General features: G+C 48.4%; 5 protein-coding genes; 2 read left to right on the top strand and 3 right to left on the bottom strand.

The window, feature by feature from the left end:
• Nucleotides 1-943: 943 nt before the first annotated feature.
• Nucleotides 944-4,327, top strand: GSTUM_00010478001 (uncharacterized protein). XM_002841318.2 has 2 exons: nucleotides 944-1,129; nucleotides 1,191-4,327. Exon 2 carries the CDS (start codon nucleotides 1,220-1,222, stop codon nucleotides 3,602-3,604), a length of 2,385 nt encoding a protein of 794 aa, XP_002841364.1. The 5' UTR covers nucleotides 944-1,129; nucleotides 1,191-1,219; the 3' UTR covers nucleotides 3,605-4,327.
• Nucleotides 4,328-5,314: 987 nt separating this feature from the next.
• On the bottom strand, nucleotides 5,315-7,962 carry GSTUM_00010477001 (uncharacterized protein). XM_002841317.2 has 5 exons: nucleotides 7,534-7,962; nucleotides 7,296-7,460; nucleotides 5,731-7,231; nucleotides 5,619-5,700; nucleotides 5,315-5,558 (listed from the first exon to the last, which is right to left on the bottom strand). The coding sequence occupies exons 1-5, from the start codon at nucleotides 7,692-7,694 to the stop codon at nucleotides 5,497-5,499; spliced, it is 1,971 nt and encodes a 656-aa protein (XP_002841363.1). The 5' UTR covers nucleotides 7,695-7,962; the 3' UTR covers nucleotides 5,315-5,496.
• A 1,606-nt stretch (nucleotides 7,963-9,568) lies between these two features.
• On the bottom strand, nucleotides 9,569-12,254 carry GSTUM_00010476001 (uncharacterized protein). XM_002841316.2 has 6 exons: nucleotides 11,727-12,254; nucleotides 11,403-11,675; nucleotides 11,038-11,352; nucleotides 10,779-10,980; nucleotides 10,284-10,718; nucleotides 9,569-10,214 (listed from the first exon to the last, which is right to left on the bottom strand). The coding sequence occupies exons 1-6, from the start codon at nucleotides 11,931-11,933 to the stop codon at nucleotides 9,940-9,942; spliced, it is 1,707 nt and encodes a 568-aa protein (XP_002841362.1). The 5' UTR covers nucleotides 11,934-12,254; the 3' UTR covers nucleotides 9,569-9,939.
• Nucleotides 12,255-12,388: 134 nt separating this feature from the next.
• GSTUM_00010475001 (uncharacterized protein) lies at nucleotides 12,389-13,686 on the bottom strand (the record flags this gene model as incomplete). XM_002841315.2 has 5 exons in its annotated part: nucleotides 12,389-12,751; nucleotides 12,814-12,834; nucleotides 12,894-13,132; nucleotides 13,204-13,542; nucleotides 13,606-13,686. 5 exons carry the CDS (start codon nucleotides 13,684-13,686, stop codon nucleotides 12,694-12,696), a joined length of 738 nt encoding a protein of 245 aa, XP_002841361.1. The 3' UTR covers nucleotides 12,389-12,693.
• Nucleotides 13,687-19,654: 5,968 nt separating this feature from the next.
• Nucleotides 19,655-22,502, top strand: GSTUM_00010474001 (uncharacterized protein; the record flags this gene model as incomplete). XM_002841314.2 has 5 exons in its annotated part: nucleotides 19,655-19,976; nucleotides 20,037-20,194; nucleotides 20,247-20,372; nucleotides 20,429-22,375; nucleotides 22,436-22,502. The coding sequence occupies exons 1-5, from the start codon at nucleotides 19,698-19,700 to the stop codon at nucleotides 22,500-22,502; spliced, it is 2,577 nt and encodes an 858-aa protein (XP_002841360.1). The 5' UTR covers nucleotides 19,655-19,697.
• Nucleotides 22,503-22,710: the final 208 nt, after the last annotated feature.

Raw genomic sequence — 22,710 nt, 5'->3', positions numbered from 1 at the left:
TTCACTTGAGGTGTTGCGGTCACTTTACCGCAAGTGAAGTGCGAAGATGCAGGAATTAGTATGCTATGTTCATAAGCAGAAACACATTATTCCTCCGGCCCGAAGAGAAATGGAAAAAGAAATATGGCTAGAGAATCTCAGCTTTGGTTTGCGCGAGATTGGAGGAGTATTGTCTAAATCAGAGTTTCACGATCTTTGAATAAACTATGCATAGAGCCGTTGTGGCAGCATAACTTACCAGGAACCCATAATATCCATAAATACTCTACAACGAAGTTGGCAAAAATTTTCGGAAGAAACAGTAGGATCAAGTGGAATAACGTTTGGAGAAGAGGCAGGGTCAACAACATAATTTACCTCTTAAGCAGGGCTGGGGGTTAGTATCCCTGCAGACTTGTTGGCAGCGGATGGAATGAAAATACGGTATCATACCAGTACACAAGTGCTTGTGGCCTGTACTGTACTGTGCAGTACTGTACAGGTATTCTGCCATTAAATTGTAAAAATTTATTTCATAAAGGTATTTCATGATGCCCACAACTATATAACAAGGGCTGGATGGATCACTTGATGAATGAGAGCTGAGTAGCAGGTAGCTTAATACCGTAGTAGTAGCTGGGAGAAAAATCCTATGGTAGTTTGAAATATAAACTACAAAATACGCAAAACAGGAGTAAAGAAAAAATTGTTGAGGGGCAAATCTTCTTCCGCTCAAGTTTTGGTCCTGTCCACAGGCCGAGTGTGGCTTGTGTACTGTACGAGTACTGTACAGTACTAGGTATGGTACAAATACTGCCGTACAAGCAGATTGATGGTACGGTAGCATACTAGTACGGCACCGCAGCATGTCGTAGCTCAATCTCCTACGTACAGTGCTGTAAGTTACTCTACCCGGCCAACATCACCTCATAACAAATCTCTCCTCTGTCTTCTTCTCCCGAACGTACCCCCCCTTTCTGCGTACAGAGCTTGAACCCTTATCCTTTCATCGTCAATTTGTTGTCTTATCACTATTTTCTCTAAACCGCGAGGCTCGGAGTTCTCGCTTCTGGCCTTTTTTCCTTCTTTACTGTCCGTCCACCTATCGGACTCCTCTCCTTTTGAATCAAGGGAGAAAAAAAGAGAAAAGGTTCTTCCCACCCCTCATCAGCAAGCGAAAACCAGAGGACTGACGATTCTTCCATCGATAGTATAGTACGCCAAAAACTCCACTACTAAAATGCCAGTGCTGGAAATGAGACCTAGTATCTCCGATGAAGAAATGGGACAGAAACTACCTATACACGATCAGCTCTCTCCACTGGAGGTGATGCTAGCAGTTTACACACCAATTCTTGAATGTCTCGTGAAGCACCTCCCGACCCCGAGCAAGTTGAAACTCGCCCAAACGTCGACCTACCTCCGCCATCTACTACTTAGATACCCTCCGTTTTACTCTCACTTCGATTTCAGGCTGAGCGCGTACGAAGCTCCCGGGTTCGACACCTATCATCTGGGGACCATCTACAACCTCGACAAGTTTATCTCCTCACTATCTCTGGAGACGAGAATCACTTCGCTTACCTTAGATTGGACGGCGGTAACAGGTCTATTCCTCTTCGGCCCACTGATGACCAGGTGCGCTGGCACTCTGGAGCATCTTTCTGTGCGCGGCTGTCGGAAGGTTTCAATAAAGCACCATATCGTCCCTTATCTCGTCTACCAAGACATTGTCGAGCCTCATTCAGTTTCAACACCAATCCCCCCAAAGCGGGCACTCAAGAGTCTATACGTCTACAAGGCGCGAGGGGTACGCAGAAAACCATTTCTGATTGACAGGAAGCCTGCCGATGGCGACGAACCGAGCAGATATCTTACTACACTCGCCGAGAAGCTTGGGATATGGACCGACCTGGGATTGTGCCCGACGCCTAAACTGAGATGCCCGAGGCGGAAGGAAATTTTACGAAGGGGAAAGGAGAAGTACTGTGTTCCGTTCGACAAGAGGTGGCGAGTTCAGGATCCGGAGGCAAGCCAGGGGAATCCAACACTCGCACTGCTATCTCCGCACGAGCTTCAACAACGTCGAAAGTGGGAGGAGACAGAGGGGCTTTTCACTTGTGACAACTGCGAGGCTCGGATACTGGACCGCTGCGAAGCATGCGTTTACCAGATGACTTGTTCAAACTGCAAGAAGGCTATTTGCCACAGTTGCGCTTATGATAGACCAGCCGGACCTATTGCCCCTGCCGAGACTGTTCCGAACGGAGCCCCTGGTGTTCTGCCTCCACTTATGGCCCCCGAGGGTCCGTGGCCGAACCCCACGACTGCGGGAATATCGGCGATGGCAACTATGGCCCCCCAAATAGGTGTGAATGCGAATGGAAACGGGAATGGAAATGGACCCCAATTTCAAGTCGTTCTCGCTACTTTAATCCAGCTGGACCTTCCGGTTCCCGGTGCCCCGACTAACATCCCTCTTGCGCCTACCTTTTATCAACCCACTGTCCCCAGCGCTACCGAAACTAATCCCGTTGTGCATTTCCTGCAGCCCTGCTGTCAGACCGTTACTCCTAATTCTGCCGATATTCTCTGTGGAAGCTGCATGACGTCCATCTCTTGGGCTCACTGTGACTGTTGTGGCAAACAGATCTGCATTAAGCACGAGTTGTCAGGGTCCCGGAGGTGTCGTGGCGGCTGCGAGAAGGTGTTCTGCTCATCCTCCGACGCGCCGTCAGCTCCTATCGGCTGCGGCGATCCAGCGGAAGGAAAAGCAGGGATAAAATCCTGTCTGACCTGCGGAAACGACGTCTGCGCTGATTGCAGACTTGACTCCCTCCACGCACCCCCGTCATCGGACGACGGCACAGAATCAGAAGTGGAGGAAGCAGCATTGGAAAAGTGCGCTTGCGATTGTAAAGTCTGCCAAGACAACTTTTACTGCACGGATTGCTGGCCAAAAAAGACTACCAAATGCGAAACAAGGCATACTAAGTTTGACCACAAAGTTAGGGGAATCATCAACCATAGGTCAATCGACCCGGCAAAGGACATAAACCTTTACCTCGTCACATTCGTAGACGTTCCGGACAAGAAATGGGTGACGAGAGCACGAATTGAGGAAGACTACGGGTCAGATACACGCATACTCTCAGCATACTCCCCCACCGATCCACCCCCTCCGCCACCAACCCCAGAGCTCACAGATCCAACAACGGAACCCGAACCCCCCCAAGAAGACGAAATCCTTGTCGGCGAGAAAGAATGGATTATGGAGAAGATCCTTGGAAAAGCCATTCACCCATGCCCTCCCTTACCCACTGCCACCTCCTCGTCTCCAGCCCCCGCCTCTCCAGCACCCCTACCCCCTCGGCCATCAGCTGCCCCACCCCCACCGCCAGATCAACAAACAGAAATCTACCAAATAAAATGGTTAGGGCGTTCCACCTCAGAGGCGACATGGGAACCCAAATCTGGATTCGCAGTGAATAGCCGGGAGCACGTGCTCATGGAAAGCTATGACATTGAAGGGCCCATCAGCGAGCACAGAGGAGAGAGAGACTTTGGTGTTATTGGGGAGCATTGTGATATCACGGCCATGGCAGGCGGAGGGCCGTTTATATAATTTTTCCCTTCTTTTTCTCCTTTGTCTTCTTTTTGAATACCTTTTTAGTTTCTTGTCTCTACGGCTATAACGAATTTGTCATGCGGGAACGGAGGAAGGAGAATATCACCTTCTACTAAACTGCTTACGATACGAAGGAATATTTGACGTGAACTTGACCTTTTCTTTTTCTTTCTTCATTACTTTGCATTTCATTACTTTTACTCGAGCTCGAATCAGCCACCCATGACTGAACCATTATCATCATGCTTGCGAAAATACAGAGCGGCAAGCAGACTAGGCCGGGCGGAATAGTAGGGCAAGACAAGACAGGGCGTATGATACAATTGTTTAGCTATGATATTCGTGGATTACAGTAGCAGGGTAGTAAGTTAGGTTCAAGTGGGGATTAGTTTACGAGATGTTTCTTGTTTCTTTTTCTGCTGCGTTTCTCTTACATGTCTTTTATGACCACCTATCTTTTGTCGCGTTGCGTTTGATTAGTGAATTGGGGGATGGATCGAAGGGGGGAGCTCATGATATGTTTTCTAGAGCAATCCATGGATTTGCTACACGGGAGTTTTCCAGAAGACGGTACGTTAACATGTGGGTAAGAATAGATAGATGGTGGGTGGTAGGTTTTAGATGGAGATGAAGGTGTCGTAGGGATTCCACCACGCCTATCACACTTAATTCCTACTGTAGCTGTAGTAAATATTACCCATGCAAACAAAAAAGCAAAAAGTCCTCATGCACCCGACAATATACCGATAGCACCCCCTCACGGAATAGCCCCCCAAGGGGGCCTTTAATACAGTACGAGTACACTGCTCCTACCCCTTCCCACCTCTACCCAATACACTACAAGATCCTGGGTAAGCCTCCGGGGCAGCCACCTCCTAAATCAACCCCACAAAATCCCCGCCGATAAAATATTAGTGCCATATACCGCGCTCCGCATGATCCAAAGCGATAGCAAACTATACACCGCCGTTCCCCCTTGAATCCCACTGCCAATACCACAATAATTCCTTGCGGAATTGTACAATATCGCCAAAGACATTCATTGTCCACCATGTACATACAGTGTACACAACTCATCACTCACTTCCTCCCTCACTCCTATTACCACCTAACCCACACTCACCGCACAACATCAAGTTCAAACCTAACCTATCAGATTTACAAAAGGTCACTACCCCGCCACCAGGTTGAAGGAATCGGAAATTGTGAAAAAGCAATACCAGTATCATACTGTGCCTGCCCCCTCTCCCCACTAGAGGACTGCAAGGAATCTCTACTCGCATGTCTTCGCCTCCGCAAGCCGAGAATACTGGTGCTTTGGTGAGGACTCCCGCAAAACATCATCGGTTTCCACGTTCACCAGCTCTGAGCGGATGAGCGAAGGGGACGTAGTGACTTTTCGGCATCGTTCGTGCCAGGTATCACACTCGTACCCGCAGCCTAACAGCCACACACAGCTTGGATAGTTCAAGATGAGTGGGTGGGTGGTGCGAAGAAGGTAACGGAGCACACGAGCACTTGCCTAACAGCCTAACGCATTCCCCACTAGCCCACAAAAGTGGCATGCTACTTATAGATCACGATCTCATCTCTTAGAACGGCTCGGGCTCCGTAGCGGTATTAACAAGTAAATTTACGATACAGTAGCACTTGTGCCACGACACGCACCATAGTCACATTCACATATCATCACTCATCTACATGAACTCAACCAGTCATAAAACGTGTATTCAAACAAACCCCTTTAACATAAGGAAAAACCGCTGTTTTTACATACAAGGCGAGGAATCATAGCTCCTCCATCTAACACTAGCCGGGCCTAACACCTCCTCAGCCCGCAAGAAATTTTATATAAACCGGAAAAAAACAAAAACATCAAACCATCACGCTTATAGTTCCCCATGGTCAGGGATGCTATCGTCATCGTCAGAACCACCTGCACCCTCATACACTAGAACAATGTTAGCATCGCATTCACATGTCTTTCTACAAATTCAACGATAAAACTTACTCTTGCTGGTGATAGGATAGGCGACCGAGCTGAGTTTCTCCTTCTGCTCATCAAAGTCTTCAGTGGTAGCAGTGCTTCCATTCTCGTCAAGCCAGTCAGTGGCCTCCTTAACAGCGTTGAGAAGGGTCTCCTTCTCGTCATCGGTAATCTTGCTACCGAGACCCTCCTCCTCGTTGGCCTGATTTTTGATAGTGAAAGCGTAGTTCTCAAGACCGTTTCTGGCCTCAATACGCTCACGGTTGGCCTTGTCCTCATCGGCAAACTTCTCAGCCTCAGCAACCATGCGGTCAATCTCATCCTGGGAAAGACGACCTCGCTCGTTGGTGATGGTGATACTCTCAGACTTTCCAGTGCCCTTGTCAGCAGCGGAAACCTTCAAGATACCATTGGCATCCAATTCAAAGGAGACCTCAATTTGAGGAACGCCACGAGGAGCTGGGGGAATGCCAGTAAGCTCAAACTTGCCCAACAAGTTGTTGTCCTTTGTCATGGCACGCTCTCCCTCGTAAACCTGGATCAAGACGACTGGCTGGTTGTCGGCAGCAGTGGAGAATATCTGAGCCTTGCGGGTAGGGATAACAGTGTTGCGGGGAATAAGCTTAGTCATGACACCACCGGTGGTCTCGATACCGAGAGTCAATGGGTTGACGTCCATGAGAACGACATCCTCAGTGCCCTCCTCACCAGATAGGACACCACCCTGGACAGCGGCGCCATAGGCAACAGCCTCATCAGGATTGATACCCTTGGAAGCCTGCTTACCACCAAAGAACTCCTCTAGAAGAGCCTGAACCTTAGGGATACGAGTGGAACCGCCAACGAGAACGATATCGTCAACCTCAGACTTTTTGACCTTGGCATCCTTAAGAACCTGCTCGACTGGCTTGAGGGTCTTCTTGAACAAGTCAAGGTTGAGCTCCTCGAACTTGGCCCGGGTAAGAGTCTCGGAAAAGTCTTTACCATCGTGGAAGGCCTCGATTTCGATACGGACAGACATCTGGGAAGAAAGAGTGCGCTTTGCCTTTTCAACTTCACGCTTCAGCTTACCCATGGTCTTCAAGTCCTTGGTGATGTCAACGTTGTTCTTCTTGTTGTAGAGCTTGGCGAAATGGGTAATGACACGGTAATCAAAATCTTCTCCTCCAAGATGAGTATCACCAGCGGTGGACAAGACCTCGAAAACGCCCTGGTCGATAGACAGGAGAGAAACATCGAAAGTACCACCACCAAGATCGTAGACAATGATTTGACGCTCACCGTCCTTCTTGTCCAATCCATAGGCGATGGCGGCGGCGGTGGGCTCATTAACAATACGAAGAACATTGAGACCGGCAATGACACCAGCATCCTTGGTAGCTTGACGCTGTGCGTCATTGAAGTAGGCGGGGACAGTGACTACGGCGTGTGTAACCTTCTGGCTCAAGTAGCCTTCGGCAATCTCCTTCATCTTGCCCAAAACCATGGCGGAGATCTCCTCGGGAGTGAAATCCCTCTCCTCACCACCAACCTCGACCTGGACAGCGGGCTGACCATTCTTGTTGATGACCTTGAAGGGAAAGTGCTTCATGTCATTCTGTACATCCCTCTCGTTGAACTTACGTCCGATGAGACGCCTAGAGCGGGATTGTCAGTAAGACTAAGCAAACTTGGGGAATTGCGAGAAACTGGGCGGCTTACTTGATGTCAAAGATGGTGTTTTGGGGATTAGAGGCATATTGATTCTTCGCGGCATCACCGACAAGACGTTCATCAGGCGTGAAAGCGACATAGGAAGGAGTAATACGATTTCCCTGATCATTGACCAAGATTTCGACACGACCACCCTTCATAACACCAACACATCTGCATTGAAGAGATTAATTTTTTAACTTGACCAGATCGACAAGCTCGGCTAGCTCAGGGGGGGGATCCTTACGAGTAGGTAGTTCCCAAATCAATACCGATAACAGTTCCGAAGTTGTCAGTCTCGTTCTCCGCAGCGGTTGCTGGAGAGAGAAACAGGAGAGGTGCTAGGAAAATGCAAAATAAGTAAAGTATAGTGGTCCAAGTGACCCCCTTGCCCTTGGATTCAAACATCAGGGGCAGCCTTTGGATAAAAGATGAAAAAGCTTAAAGGTCGTAGCAGTTGGCGGATGATTGTTTCTGAGAGTACCAGTCTACAGATTTTCGGTAAAGGGAAAGAGGAGAGGGGAAAGTGGGTGAGAGAAAAAAATGAATGAGCGAAGAAACGGGTTTTCGAGTTTTGTGTGGGGAAGAAGAAGGGAGGAAGAGGGAAGGGAAGCTGGTTGACGCGAGAGAGAGAAGAAGAAATCTTTATAATGTCGAGCCCCCGGGAAAAAGCCACCTGTCGTTGTTGAGGACACTTTTCCTCTGTCGCTGGTTTGAAAGCCCAGCGAAGGGTGATGATTAGTAAGCGGGTGGTAGCAATGGGTTTTCTTTTTGCTGTTACGCTTTGTGGCGAGAAGGGTGCACCAAGGGGGACGGAAAGAACACGGTGGTATCATAAGATAAAGGGATAGAGGTGGAAAGTCCATGACAAAAGCAGCATTGGTTCCTGAAAATCCACCGTGATTCCCTGCACTGGCATCAGGATCCTACTTATAGACTACCGTAGCTGCTGCAGCAAGTTACAGAGTCAGATTGATCACCATGAGAGAAACCCCACACCTAACATCGACCAAAGAATACGAACACAATAAAGTTAGAGATGTCGATGATAGTACCGGCTCCGATGATGTATGTAGCCTATAATTTCCTTTACGGTTCTCGCAACTCTAAGCTCATGCCATACCGGTACATATACCCTGTAAGCGTTGATCCCGTCATTCACGGATCTATTTATTTCCAACTTCCCCCCACCGGCCTATCTGTAATATATAATACAAGTACTACCGGTAGCCCACAGGGCTACAGTACTCTACCCTACTACTCCTACTACGATAATGTGCCGTAGGCTCCTCGAGGCTTTACTCGTAGAAGAGCTGAAAACGAATTGCTCCCCTCGCAACTAGGCTAAGACCCCTAGTGGTAGCCCAATAACAGCTGCGGTAGCTCCTACTGTACTGTAGCAATGTTCAGCTTAGTAGGAAGCTTGCTTTTGCGCTTTCGACTAGATCAGAGGTAACATACTTGATATGATTTTGCTTTTTTCTTCTTCACTTTTCCTCTCCTTTCCTCCTTCCTTCCCTCGCCCCCGGAGCACAGGAGTAATTTAGCGCACTGTTGCCTGACCATAGGGGTTGGCTAGGCCAGAAGGAAGAAGGTAAACTGATTAGGTGAGATATCAGATTGCACGTTCATGATAAGTTGCCTGCTCATAGCCTACTTATTATAACTAGATCTGGCATAAAGTATCGTGCCGTATCTGAAAATGAGACAGGTTTTTTTCAGATCCTTATTTCAGATACATGTAACCACCGTAGATATGATTGGACAATACTATTCCCGGTGCCTAAACAATTATTCCAATGTCGTACGGAGACCGGTTCCTCTACATGTAGACTACTACTACTACCACTGCAGGCACAGTACTCGAGTATGATACCATGCAGTAGTAACAACTGCCCCACGGTAAGCCTGGCGGAGAGGGCAGATGCGCCAGTCTCGTCACAAAGCAGCACGGTTGGCCCGAGAGCATCGACGGCTTGCTTTTAAACGTGGACCCCACCTTCCTCCACAAGTGCTTTTGCTTAAGATTTAATATGTGTGAGATGTAGGAGGGAATGGCAAAGCTGTCATCTATCGTGGTAACCAAGGGGGGATGAGTCAAACGTTCAACAGAGGCCGTAAAGTACTCGTACTCTAGTATTGTCCAAGGTCTGTCGTCCAGCACAAATAAATTCCCGGTAGGTCGACCCCCAAGCTCACCCCCACCTCAACCCTGCCCGGCCGCATCCCCACCTCCTAGTAATGCAGCACCTTTCGAAATAAGACATTCCGGAAACAGCTACTCAAGTATGATAATATTATGATACCGGTAGTTTACTTATATGCTCACAAGGAAAATACACACATCCCACGCATCAAAATCTACGGAATAAGCTTCTCAAATGATTTGTGCATGAGGAATATAGAACAAGATATAGCATTAGGTCTTTTCACTCCCATCTTTTATCGTAAACATCCAGCAACACTCAATTTTTTTTCTCTTTTCCCTTGGACCTGCGGTAACTAGCTACGGTGCAAGCAAGGTAGACTAGACAGTAATCGCAATGCGATACGGAAAGACAGGGAGGGAGACTATAATAAAATCTACAAATGAACGAAGGGAACCCCACGCCCCACCCTTTTTTCACCATTTTCCACAAACACTGTCAAGTGTTTACAAAACACTATATCTCGAGCTCGGCGCAGCTCTACTTTCACTGTCCACGGCGGCGGCCGTTCCCTCGGCCAGTAATCGCTTCAGTTCCCTCATGGCGTTGGTGACCACAAGCTCTGTATCGCCCTCAACAAGAATATACAGCTTGGGGTCTTGCCCTGGCTGGGGGGATTTCCCGGCGGGGTAGTAACTGCCTTTGGTAGTGATAGAGGTGCCTGTAGCTTCCAGCACTTTCGCAATGTTGGTACGATTGGTAACGGCCCAGCGTGCTTTTTCTATGCGTGTGTTAGCATGACGGACGTGTAGATGGCAGAGAGGGTATATATATTGAATGGAAAACTTACGAGGGAAGTCGTTGATCTCCAAGGTTGCGTGATAGGCTCCTGCATCTGGCCCCTTGTTGTCAATGGGAACCCCTGTGCGTAGCCTTTCGGCTTCATTAAGGCGCGAGCGGACCACAGATGCAGCCTGTTTCACCCTATCCAAGGGATCAGCATTGGAGGTCCCCCGCTTGTGAACGACAATGTTATCTGCCAGATCAACTGCAGGGCCAGTGGGGATCTTCCTGGCGGATACCGCAGTAACCGGGGTTGCGGCCTTGGAGATGTCGTCGATGCCCTCGGTAACCTCTTCGGCTGCCTCGTCGCCCTCCTCCGCGAATTGCTTGCGTTCACGACGACGGGCGAGGTCTCGCTCCTGATCAAGTTTTTCCAGACCCTTCCCACCAAAACCTGAGCCGCTAGCCTTTTCTTTGCCTGTTTTGACTTTCTCGTTGAAATCTATGCCAATTAGTACCATATCAATAGTCGACGAGCTAGGAGATGGGTTAAAATGCATACCATCGACGAGTCTCTGGACAGGTTCTGGAACCTTCTGGCCACTCTGTCTTAAAGCCTTTGCAATATCAACTGCGTATCGATCCTGCTCTTCCGTGATGAAAGTAACCGCCGTGCCAGTATTCCCAGCACGCCCAGTTCTCCCAACCCGATGGACATAATCCTCCATGTGATTCGGGCAATCGTAGTTAACTACCAACTTCAACTGCTTGACGTCCAAACCTCTCGCCGCAACCGAAGTAGCAATTAAGACAGGGGTCACACCATTCTTGAAATCTGAAATTGTAGAATCTCTATCAATCTGGTCTTTCCCGCCGTGAATAGACATACAAGGGTACCCGCGCCGCATCAAGTCCCGTAATAGTGAGTCGGCGGATTCCTGTCTGTCCACAAATATCAATGTTCGGGCATCATCGTCTTTATCATACAGCTCTCCGAGAAGCTCCAGAAGACGATGGAATTTAGCATCGTCGGCACGAACTTCGACTATTTGTGTGACTTCGGGAGCTACAACACTGCGTGCACCTACTACTATCTCAACAGGTCGCTGCAATACTTTGCGAGCAAGCGCTTCCATCTGTGATGCCATTAGCGCAATACCTGAGGGTTAGTGAGGGGATAGCTCACGTTACGGGGAAAGGTGGCAGAAAATAGGACCGTCTGTCTGTCAGGACGGACATTGCTGATAATCTTCATGACCTGAGGCTCAAATCCCATGTCGAACATGCGGTCCGCTTCATCTAGGACAATATATGTGACACGCTTCAAATTGGTGACTCGGCCTGAATTTGCTGCTAGAAGATCGATCATTCTACCGGGCGTGCATACAATGATTTCTGCTCCACGTTTAAGGTCGGCAATCTGATCTTTAATGGGTGAACCACCATAGGCACATACAGCCTGCTGAACGTTAGTTGGTTTCCAAATGTTTGAAACATATGGCCGACCTACTCTAAGATTCAAAGCCTTCAAAAACGGCTTGCATTCCTTGAAAATCTGAACAGCAAGTTCTCTTGTGGGGGTCATAATTAAAGAGATAGGGCCTTCCTGTGATTCCAATGGACGTTGGTCTTTGATGTGACGGAACATGGGCAAGAGGAATGCGATAGTTTTCCCAGACCCAGTCTTTGCAACGCCAATCACATTTCTGCCTGACATGATAGCCGGGATAGCTTGTGCCTGAATAGATGTTGGCTTCTCGTAATTAAGTTGTCGGATAACACTTAAAGTCTGTGCTGGAAGCCCGCATTGACTCCATTTCTGGACCGGCTTCGGACAGTCCTGCCCACGGATTTTGATGCCGTCCAATTCCAGACGAAGTTCATCAACCTCGGCTTCAGTCATGTCTGCAAGCTCGGCTGGCTCGACGTAAAAACTCTTCCGGAATGAATCGTATCTGACCTTCGAATGGTCGATTGTCGGGAGCTCCTTTCTCTTTTTTAGTCTAGCGGCCATTGCCAATATGTCATCTGGATCAGCTTCTGTCGAAACAATGTTTAAGCCATCATCATCATCAAAAAGCGTTTCCTCTTTACTCTCGATTTGAGACTTGCCGATACCCTCTTCTTCTGTCTTGCTCATCTTTTCACCAATCCCAACCATAAAAGCATCGAGGGGGTCAGCCTCCTCGTCCTCCTCCATCGCCTTCTGTTTGTCGAGCTCCATAGCCTCCTGTTGGACTCTCTCGGCCTCTTTGCGCTCGCTCCGCTGTGCAGCGGCTGCCCTGGCAGCAGCGGCGGTTTCTTCTTCGGTAGCGTCCTGCATTTCGGTATCGTCGTCAATGTCTTCTTGGACACCATCCTGTCCAGGCTGATTGGGAAGTGGTGAGGGCAAACGCTCAAGCTTCTTCCGGGAAGACTCTTCCTCACCAAAATCAAGATTTCTCTTTCCTCCTACGGCGACAGGCTTCTTTGTGCCTTCAAACCCAAACGCAGATACCAGTCGATTCGTAGGCAATACCGAGCCATTCGTAGAGACTATCTATCAGATTAGCGACGGGCCAGTGGCATTAAACTAGGGACCCAACGGGTATACGTACCCAAAGGCGGTTTGATGGGTGCTGATAGACTTTTGTCAGCTTTTGGACGGGCAGCAGCGAAGCTAGAAGTGGAGGCGGACGATGGAGGTACAATTCCAACAACAGACTTTGGAGCCTGCTCCACCGCGGCCTTTGAACCAACAATAGGGGACACCGCTCCAGGAACAGGCTGCCTCTCCAATGATGATATCAGTGCAGCAGGAGAAGCTTTCTTTTTCGCCTCCTCCTCCTCGGCTCGTTTGCGCTTCCACGCTTCCAGGCGCTCCTGACGCTGCCGTATCTTTTCCTCCTCGGTTACCGCAGGAGGCGGGGGAGTAGCCTGTTTCTCATCAGCTGTTGTAAGTAAGTCGCCTACAGAGTATCAGGTGGATAAGGAATTCTAGTTCTCACCTCTTTTACTCGTGAATCCCCCCTGCGATCATCCTCCCGGTCCCGTCGACTATCCCGATCTCTTTCCCTATCCTTTTCCGCACGTCTAGGCCTATCCCTAGATCGCGAGCGCCTTCGGTCTCTATCCCTATCCCGATCCCTATCTCTGTCTCTGTCCCTGTCCCTATCTCTATCCCTATCTCTGTCCCTGTCTCTGTCTCCTCCTCGTGACCTATCTCTCGCCCTATCTCTGTCCCTATCTCTATCATCTCTATCACGGCCCCTATCCCACGAATCGTAATAGCCATCGCGCCTTCTTCCAGCGGGCCTGTCGCCACGGCGGTCCCTGTAATCTCTCCGCTAAATGAAGGTAAGATGTAAACATTGGTATCAACAGGGGAAAGATAAGGGGGTAAAACGTACGTCTCTGGGATCATATCTGTCGTCACGGCGGCGCTTGGCGTGGGGCGATGGCGAACGGGAGCGAGAAGCGTAACGGGTCATTTTTTTTCTCGTTTTAGTACTTGGTGGAGAGTAAGAAGCGAGGGATATCGAGTACGAGGGAGGGAGCTTGGTCGGTTAATTTTTCTGGGGCTGACTCAGCTCAGAGAAGCACGAATGTGGAAGGATAGACTAGCTGAAACCCTACCTTAGCTGCCCCGCCCGCTACCCTACTGCCCAGCCACTACTCCCAGGTTTAGTGTGATGCAGCCGTTCATATGATACTGCACCATAGTAATATTATTATGATATATGATACGGATTGTTAGTGATTAGGTTTTATGGCAGGCGGTGGATGAGATCCTCAACTCTCCACCCTGGAGGGCATGGCCAGTGGTATCTGGATAGGTTAAAGGGTTTTTGGGTCGATTAAATTAAATTCTTATGATAATGACATTGTATGGATAACTTAAAAGTGCTGACACCGGTCCACAACCCTCGCTAAGTGGCGGGTGCTCGCGATACGCCTGACAGGTCCGAACCCCGCAAGTAGTTCTGGCAAATAAAGGTAAGGGGGCACTCGAGCAATACCGTAGATATTATTATCATACCATACTGGGCTGTGATTAGGGGGATACCATTGAGGCAGGGGGGTCCTCGGCGGTCCTGGGCGCCCTTTGAGGCATCCTCCTTCATCCTCTTAGACAAATATAATACCACTTCCATATGGCTATAATTTTCTAATAGTGATCCGGACAATAAAGGTTTCTGACCCCGAGGCTCTGCTAAGAATTTACTTGAACAGTTCGTGCTGTCATCCTTTGGGGTAAATATCATACGAAGCACCCTCGACAGTGGTTCCGCCAATACAAATGAAGGGATAGCTATTCCAGGACCTCAGTTGCCGCATGATACTTGTAAAGCCATCACCTTTGTAAAGCTGACAGCTATTAAATACAGCCAAAAATTAACCAGAGCATCATTCAACAGATATTCATTAGAGAGATGAGGGGGTACAACCGATCCGGCATTGTCCTCAACTCCTCGGAATTTTGGTATTATACCACAAAGGTCACGACATTGCAGTACAGCTACAAACTCTCACTTCTTTCGGGCCCGGAAGGCCACTCCAATGGCATATTTACCCCAAGAATTGGCACACAATTGTATAAGTGGCAGCCGCGGCACTCATACTCAAATAGGCCTCTAATCAACAAAAATTCTTCTATATTTAACTCCCGCAATTCAATCATATCCAACTTCCCCTTCCAAGTTCCTGACCCAAGAACTTGATCCAACCCCTGACCCAACTCCTCACGTCAATCTCAAATACTTCAGAGACAACCTGAGCTTCAAATTATGCCGCAACTTGATCTGGAACCGGCTTTGCAAAGTCTCTGCGAACTTTCTAATCAAGCTGCTCGCATCCCTTACTTCACCGACTTTGATAGAGGAGCCAAATATTAGCACTTTTTCTGCATTCTAATACGATGTTTAGCTATGACAGACCGCTATTCCGCAGAGACAGGCCGCCCCAGAGCAAGGGCAGGCGGAAACCCTGTAGCGGCTCAGAGATGAAATCTCCTGTTAGTAAATCCGGGTTATATTTCATTTTCATTTGTAAGGCGATTAACGATCCAATTGATCTTGGGTGGGGGGGGAACACTGCCCGAGTCACCAACTATAGTGTCACCCGCACAGAGACAACACTAGCACTATTCTATGGTGTGAATGGACAATTGGTTTCTGATTTTCCAAGAACTCTAGGAGAAGCCAACATACTCATGAGTAAGTGTCGATATACAACCGCTATTAGTAGGGGAACATGGAAGAGGGGACAGTAAGCAAAAAGCACAGAAACCAAGGGTTTTTAAGCATCAGGGCAGCACAGATTGATTTGGTTAATTCCACAATGTATCTACTTCTTAAGCATGATGCAGTATATTGTTATCCCAAATCTCCACACCTAATAATTCCGGAGGGTCCATATTCGAAGTGGATGAGAGTGGTTTGCAACCTACAGTATGATACATTACCTTTCGCGTACAAAACCGCTGCCTTGGCAGGTAAGATACTCTAGTATATTGAGATCAGTAGTATCAGATGTTCTGTTACGTTGTAGAAATTGAAGCAAAAAAATCTGCTGATTTTCCTCCAGGTTCTCTCTGCGTGTAGACCTTTCTGTTCTTCTCGTGTATGTTTTAGGCTCAGGATGGGTGAGTAACTACGTTTCGAAAACCACTGGTTTTGATTGGTTTTGGATACTCATCCCACCACGTTCCCTTACCACAGGCATGCCTCACCTTCCCGCATTTCGATAATCCTGATACTTTACAATTCCGCATGGGGTATTCTACCCCGCAAATTTCTGAACGTGCCGGAACCCGACCAGAGGTTATCAATTCCTCGCTGTATCATATGGGGGAAAAACTCTCGAAACAACTCTAATGGATGATCCGGCAGTGCTGGGGACGTTGGCTGAGGGCAGTCGGAGTCACCAAATAGAAAAAGGGAGGCAAAGTACGGGTGCGGTTGCGTGATATCAGGTATTTGCAGTGGAACTGGAGAGAAGACATAATGGGCAAATGGAAGTATAATATTGCAACTAAATGAATGATGAAGACGCCATGGTAGAGGTGAGCAAGGTGAATATCTAAAGCACTTGAACCGTTGCGATCATGGGGTATGGCTTGACTCTGCCCGGGAAGTTTTAGTTTGTTTATGGCCCAGTCTGTCCCGGGTGTTGTTTCTCTCATCTTGCCCCCCCCGTCGGAAGATGGAATATTGTTGCCTAGTGGATCCTTAGTTATCCTCTACCTGTAGCTTAGCTTTCACTGGTTGTCACATTGACTCCCTCTGGTTGTCGCTACAATCTGATATCGGTGAACCTAGCGAGACCGAGCCGGTCTAGTCCACCCCAGCCTAACGAATAGTAAACTAGGTTAACTGGTCCGTTCGAGATAAAAAGGCAATGAAAGTGGAAAGTCGATAGCATGAAGGTCATAAAGCGCCACCCAAATTGGCTCTATTATCTGCCTACGATAAGCGCTAAATATTGTAGAGAATGCCCCCAGTGTGTTGGAGGTGAGGTGCGCGGAACGAGAGGTTAAAATAAAAAGAAAGCAAATGCTGGGGAACATGAGGGCTATGGGGCAGCATCGATTAGCAGTGAGAGGTATTGATTTCGTATTCTCCTCTTGTCACCCGTACCCAAGGCGGCGGTGTTTATATCCACAGGAGGCACCTATATATAGTCAAATGAATCCCAACCTTCCTCGCCGAACTTACTTCCGGCTCTATTTGGCAAGCAAGAGATATGCCATTTTTCAGACTTTTATACCATTTTTCCTCCATAAAAATTAAAAAGAAAAATGGAGGCTTGTTTGGCATGCATATTAAAATGCCATACCTTAGGTTTACCGGCAGGCCCTCCTGGCTGCACTATGATACCGTATCAGCTATTTAGCTATTTTGCTTAAGAGCTCAGGGTCTTATCCTGAGGAGAGAGCTTTTTTTTTTTTTATAGTTGCGTGCCAAACAGGGCCTCCGTTACATCGAAGCAATACTCCCGACACAGGATGTTGTTGTAATATTATCAGAAAACGGTGAACAGACAGAGGTATACTGGAACCAATCTTAGTTGTGACCCTCTTTCCAGGTGGGGTGAGTGGGCCCCTTAAATACATAAAAAACTCTCTCAGAGATGTCATACTACAGCATATAAATATCGCTGGGATACAACGGGTGGTAGACTGGATGACGACATCCAACACGGGGATATCGGCTCCAGTCGAGTGAGGGTTTTGATAGGTTAGTGCAGAATTCAGTTTCTTGAGGGGGGTGTCCGAAGTATTTTTCAGACGCTTTCACCCGTCTTCTACGATACCGGTATGTCATTTACTCGAGTAGTGCAACCAGGCCAGCCCCCGAGCGCCAACTAACATCGGACCCGATTCTTCGCCAAGCTGTAAAGTAGCAGTATGCCAAAGATACTTCACCTGTGGTCAGATTCAAGAAGCTCAGATCTGGAAAGGGGGGGCACAGAGTTCGCAAGACGGATGGTGCACTTGAGTGAAGTTGCCTAGGATAAACAAAACAAATTTGGCTAGTATAGGAGAAAAGTTTTACATCTCTGTCTGGTTGGTTGGATGTGAATAGCTGTGTTTTGTCTGTTAAACTTTTGTCCGGCGTCTATTCTGTTTGTTGAGATGTGAGAAGGGAATCTACGGGTTGCTGGATCCAACAACCGCCCATGAGCTCTTCGGTACAGATCTAGCAACTTCCATGTGGTAATCAGAATATCCAGCCACAGTTTTCAGAAGTATTACCAACAGTCACGCCAAGGGAGAAAGAAGTTATAGTTCGGGTCAATCTTGGGGTATTTTAGTAGAGAGAAATCTGCACAAAAAAACTGATTTGATACCAGCAAGAGCTTGAAACTGACTCCCTCCCAAGTTCCCATACAAAGTGCACAAGTTTAGCCAACCGCCACAAAAGCGTATCATATAACAAATTTTACTCTTCAAGCGGTAAGCGGATGGAGAAGGGTCACAGAGAACTTGGCATGCAAAATTGCCCAAATTTTTTTATGTTCTGCTGAATGAAGTTCTCATACTGAGATGGTTGCCATGGAAATCCTATGCAAAGTCTCGAGCAGTATTTTTAAGCTCACTCTAAATCCTCATGCCAAATTGTGCTATCAAAAACATTACCAGACTTTTCTGAAACTTCTGGTGGCCGGTGGGCTCACCCATTGAGAACGGCCCGTCACTTCTGGGGGACATGGCATTATCAGCGGCTTTCTTCGTGCGAAAGCATACGAATACTTGGGCGCTTGATAGATTTATTTGTCACATCCCTTATCTGAGCACGTGACACAAATCGACCACACCCATCTACTTTATGAATTGCCAATGAGTTGTTTACAAAAACATTATCCTCGTTGCTTCAAACGGAAAAAAATGGACATTGGGGTCTTTCGAGAATTCCACGTTGTATGTGCCGCGCTCGTGGCCAATCTTTCCATTGGTCGTTGGTTGCAATCATGAGGCTCTGGCGGTTTGAAAAAAACTCTCGTTAACGCACGTTTCGGAACGCCTACAGCCACATTTACAAGCCACTCGTACCGTACCCTCTTTCGCTGATTGTCCCCAGAAATGCCTCGAGGGATAATGTAAATTTTTATCTCAATTTGTTTCGCCGAGTTCACAAACCTTAAGTCTCCCAGTAACCACCCTTTAGTGCAGTGCTGTGTCAAAACGGCAAGTTTTGTTGAAACCCGCGTTTCTGCCCTCCGACCTGCGACCTCAAACCCCGGTTTCATCATTTTAGATCCATGCATTGAACTGTTGAATGATGTATAACGAGTGATATTTGGTGAGGGTTGGCTTTTACCTATCATACCACACAATAGCTAAGTTACCCCTACAGTTCGACATTAAGAAGTTTTCGAGAGACGCTACGGCAATTGCCCAGCGGCTATCATGCTGACTGAGACGTATAGTGAGTGAGATCCCTAACTTGCTTACCCCTTCAAGCTCTGGCGTCTATCATTGCGGGGCAAGGGGATCGCGGCTATGTTGAGAATGCTGTAACCGATTACTGGTAGGCACAGGACCCGGCGTAAGGGAAGTTGCGGTAATGGTGAATTTATTGATGTTATTGTCGGATTCTCTCATAAACAAAATGAAGTAACCTTTGCTGTAAATTTGATGATGTTATTACCGGTATTGGAATCTCATGCATACCCACTGTTCAATTCTGCGAGGGTTGCGCCCAAGGTGGGCTGAGGTAAATTTAAGGCCTGCGTTAGAGATGCCTGAATACGGTATCCTATCACATCTAAGCCAACTTAGCACAGGTTCCTGTCAGTTCGCCCGACAAGGAATTTATCCGCCCGGTACGAGTAGAAAGGGTCGCGTCAACCCAACCCTCGACTTGCCCGCTTACCCACCTAACACCACTACTGCACCGCGACGCGGGACACACCTTCCCTTACACAACAAACTCCACAGAGCTACACCTATCATATAAGATTCTGAGCTATAGAATTCGACCAGGTATCCGCAAATACGATGGCCACCGTCGACGATGACCGCTTGCCGTGGCTGTCGCGCCCTTCTACCGGCTATGATCTCTTCACCAAGACCCCAGAAAATCCGACCTCTTATCCTTCGCTTGTTACCACCGAGGATGAGGGGACTGCGGTTGGGCCTATGAGGGTGATGGCCAATAGAGGGACGGAAATATTTGTTGGGAGGGGGAATGAAGTTCGCTGTGCTGATCTTCAGGATTTGAAAGCCCGGCATACCCCTAGGGCTGGTATTCGGGGGGGTGGGCATAGAGAATACAAAGTTTGTGCCCGAATGTGATGGGGTCTGGGTTGGTGGGAGGCTGCTAACGGAAGATGGCAGATGTTAGATTTACCGGAGCTGGATTTCGAAATTCATCAGCTGGAAATCAGTCGAGATGGACTTCTTTTAGCTATCATCGGCGAGAAAGAGCTTGCGGTGTGTGTGCTTCCGGCGGAGGGCCTGGCGAGAATGGATGGCTCAAAACTGAGGGTTCCTGCGTGAGCTTCCCGGGAATTGCATCTATTTTTGGTGCTGACTGTCCGATTCTAGTTTTAACATGGTCGGGCCAAACTATCATAACTCTGAGAAGGGTTCTCGAATTGTCCGGGCGATATGGCATCCTCTTGGAGTCGAGGGTGCCTCGTTAGTGGTTTTGACTTCTGAGAGTATAGTCAGGTTTGCTCATTTCCTGCTCTACGGCTGTCGGTATACCGTACTTATTAAAGGTGTAGAACCTACGATTTTACAATTGGTCAGGATTTTACGTTCGAGATACCAGATCAAACATTCGATCTTCATGCGTTGGGCGGGCGCGCACGTCATGTCGGCGGTTTCTTTGCCGATGGAGAAGAAATGGAGGCGGCCTCCTGCTGTTTTGGCGATGGTTATCAAGGTTGGAGGCCATTTACTCTATATATTCTCATGAGGGGTGGAGATGTCTACGCACTTACACCCGTGGTTCCAAGCCGCTGGAAGGCTCCTCGTGAGTATCTTCAAAGCCTTTCGCTCGACATTAGTTGGGGCCTTGAGAACCTTGAGGGCAATGTTACAACGGAAGAAAAGTTGGTTCTTCGCCAGCAGACCAAGTGGATTAATCATGTCTTGAACCAAGAGGCCAATATTGGCGCGGTATATATTGGGTCTACCGTATCCCCACGGAAAAAGGCGTTGACATGTTTGGTTCGTCCTGGAATTGTTGGTCCTATACCGCAGTTACAAGGTCCTTTTTTGTTCCAGCCAGCGCCACCAGAGCTCTCTAGTGATGAGTACGGCTGCGACATCTTCCATATCGAGCATCATCCTGTTGGTGTTATTGGTATTTTGTTCTCAAATGGAAAAGTCGATATTTGCATGGAGCCTGAGTCACTGAAGGCCAAATGGGTTGACAAGAGGATTAGACGTAAAGGGGCGGAAGATGAATCGGATCAATCGACACAGGGCCTCCCGGTCATCTCGGGATACGAGACCATAGATCTCGGCTTTCCGCCAGGGAGCAGTTGTTCGGGAATTAGCTGGCCAGTCTTCTCCCGCGATCCACAGTCTAATCAGGTGTGGTATATCAATCACAATCTCGGTGTGGCAGCAATCTCGATGAAGCCGTGGTTGAGCAAGCTAGCTACGGTCCTGGACGGTGATGAAGACGACGGGTTTGTTGCCAAATCCATGGAGAAAAATCCGCAATCTACAGTCTACAAGCCAATCCAGAACGCCAACAAACCTCAGTCCCTTGCAAGGCCTATGATTGGGAGCGTAGCAGTCTATGAAGCTTATCTCGGCTACCTCCTTATCGCTGCCACAAAGACCAACTCCCAAAGCGTCGAATTCGAGGACGTGCAAGGCCGCGCCTCTGGAGTCGACCCACGCGCATCATCGATAACCACCACCCGCTCCCTCGTACACACCAGCCAACTCTCCCTCACCCAATCTCCAGCCCATTGTGGCCACCAACACCGCTTGTCCCTGTTAACATCCCACTTCACATCCCCGCCAGAGCTAACAATCCCTAGCGCTCTCCACAACCTCTTAAAGCCCACCAACCCACAACACAAAAAACTCCTAGCGTCCCCCATCCACTTCACCACCGAGACAAACGACCTCCTGCGCGCTGCGCGCGATACGCTCAAAATGGAATACGACCGCATAATGGAAATTGCGCAAGAAATGTACGATCGGGCAACAGCCCAGCGCATCGAATTCCGCAAGCAACTAGAAAGTATACACAAAGCCAGTGAAATCCTTACGCGCATACAGAACAGGGATGTACGTGCCCGACTAGACCGCTTCCTGACGCGCCAGGAGGAACTACAAGCGCGCGCGGATGGGGTTCTCAGAATCCTCATCGTCAAGAACGAGCTTGGAATCGGCGATGCGGAGAAGAAATGGTTTCGCGAAGTCGCCAAAGTAGAAGAGAAGATTGGTGGTGGCGCGGAAAAGGAGCAGGAGGAGGAGGAGGAGAGGGAGGGGGCGGAGGAGGCGGAAAAGGATTCGAATACGCTGGCTGGAAGAAGGGAGATTGTCGCTCGCTTGGCGGGAGAATTGTGTCCTCTTGTTGGCGAAGACGGAGCGAGCCCCGGCGAGGGCCGTAGGGGAATGAAGACGGTTGTTGGCAGGGGTGAGGACGTGCCGGAAGAGGTTAGAATGGGCAAATTACGGATTTTAAGAGAGTTGTTGGAAAGGGAGTATGTCTTTCCCATCCTGTCTTTGGCATGATGGGTAATGGTTGCTGATGAATTATGCAGGGACGCTCTCGTGAAAGCTACTAAGAAGAAACTGGAAAACTTGACCTTGGAGGCGGAGAGGGTCTAGTTGAGTTTAGCTTGGTTTGGTTATGATTGACAGACGGGTTAGATCCGCCCTTCTGTCTCATTTGTGAGAAGGCTTGATACTACCCTGTCCCTTATATTATAAACGCAGTGTAAAATTACATTTCTTTTCATGCCTTCTCTGTTCCTTTTCATAACCTGATTCTCGAGATGGGAGGCGTTTCATTACATTGCATTACGTCGCGGGTTAT

This window comes from Tuber melanosporum (genome assembly GCF_000151645.1).
Source record: "Tuber melanosporum whole genome shotgun sequence assembly, scaffold_7, strain Mel28".
NCBI classification, from domain to species: Eukaryota; Fungi; Ascomycota; class Pezizomycetes; order Pezizales; family Tuberaceae; genus Tuber; species Tuber melanosporum.
Note: the sequence above shows the minus strand (reverse complement) of the source record. Positions and strands in the feature narration are given on the sequence as shown.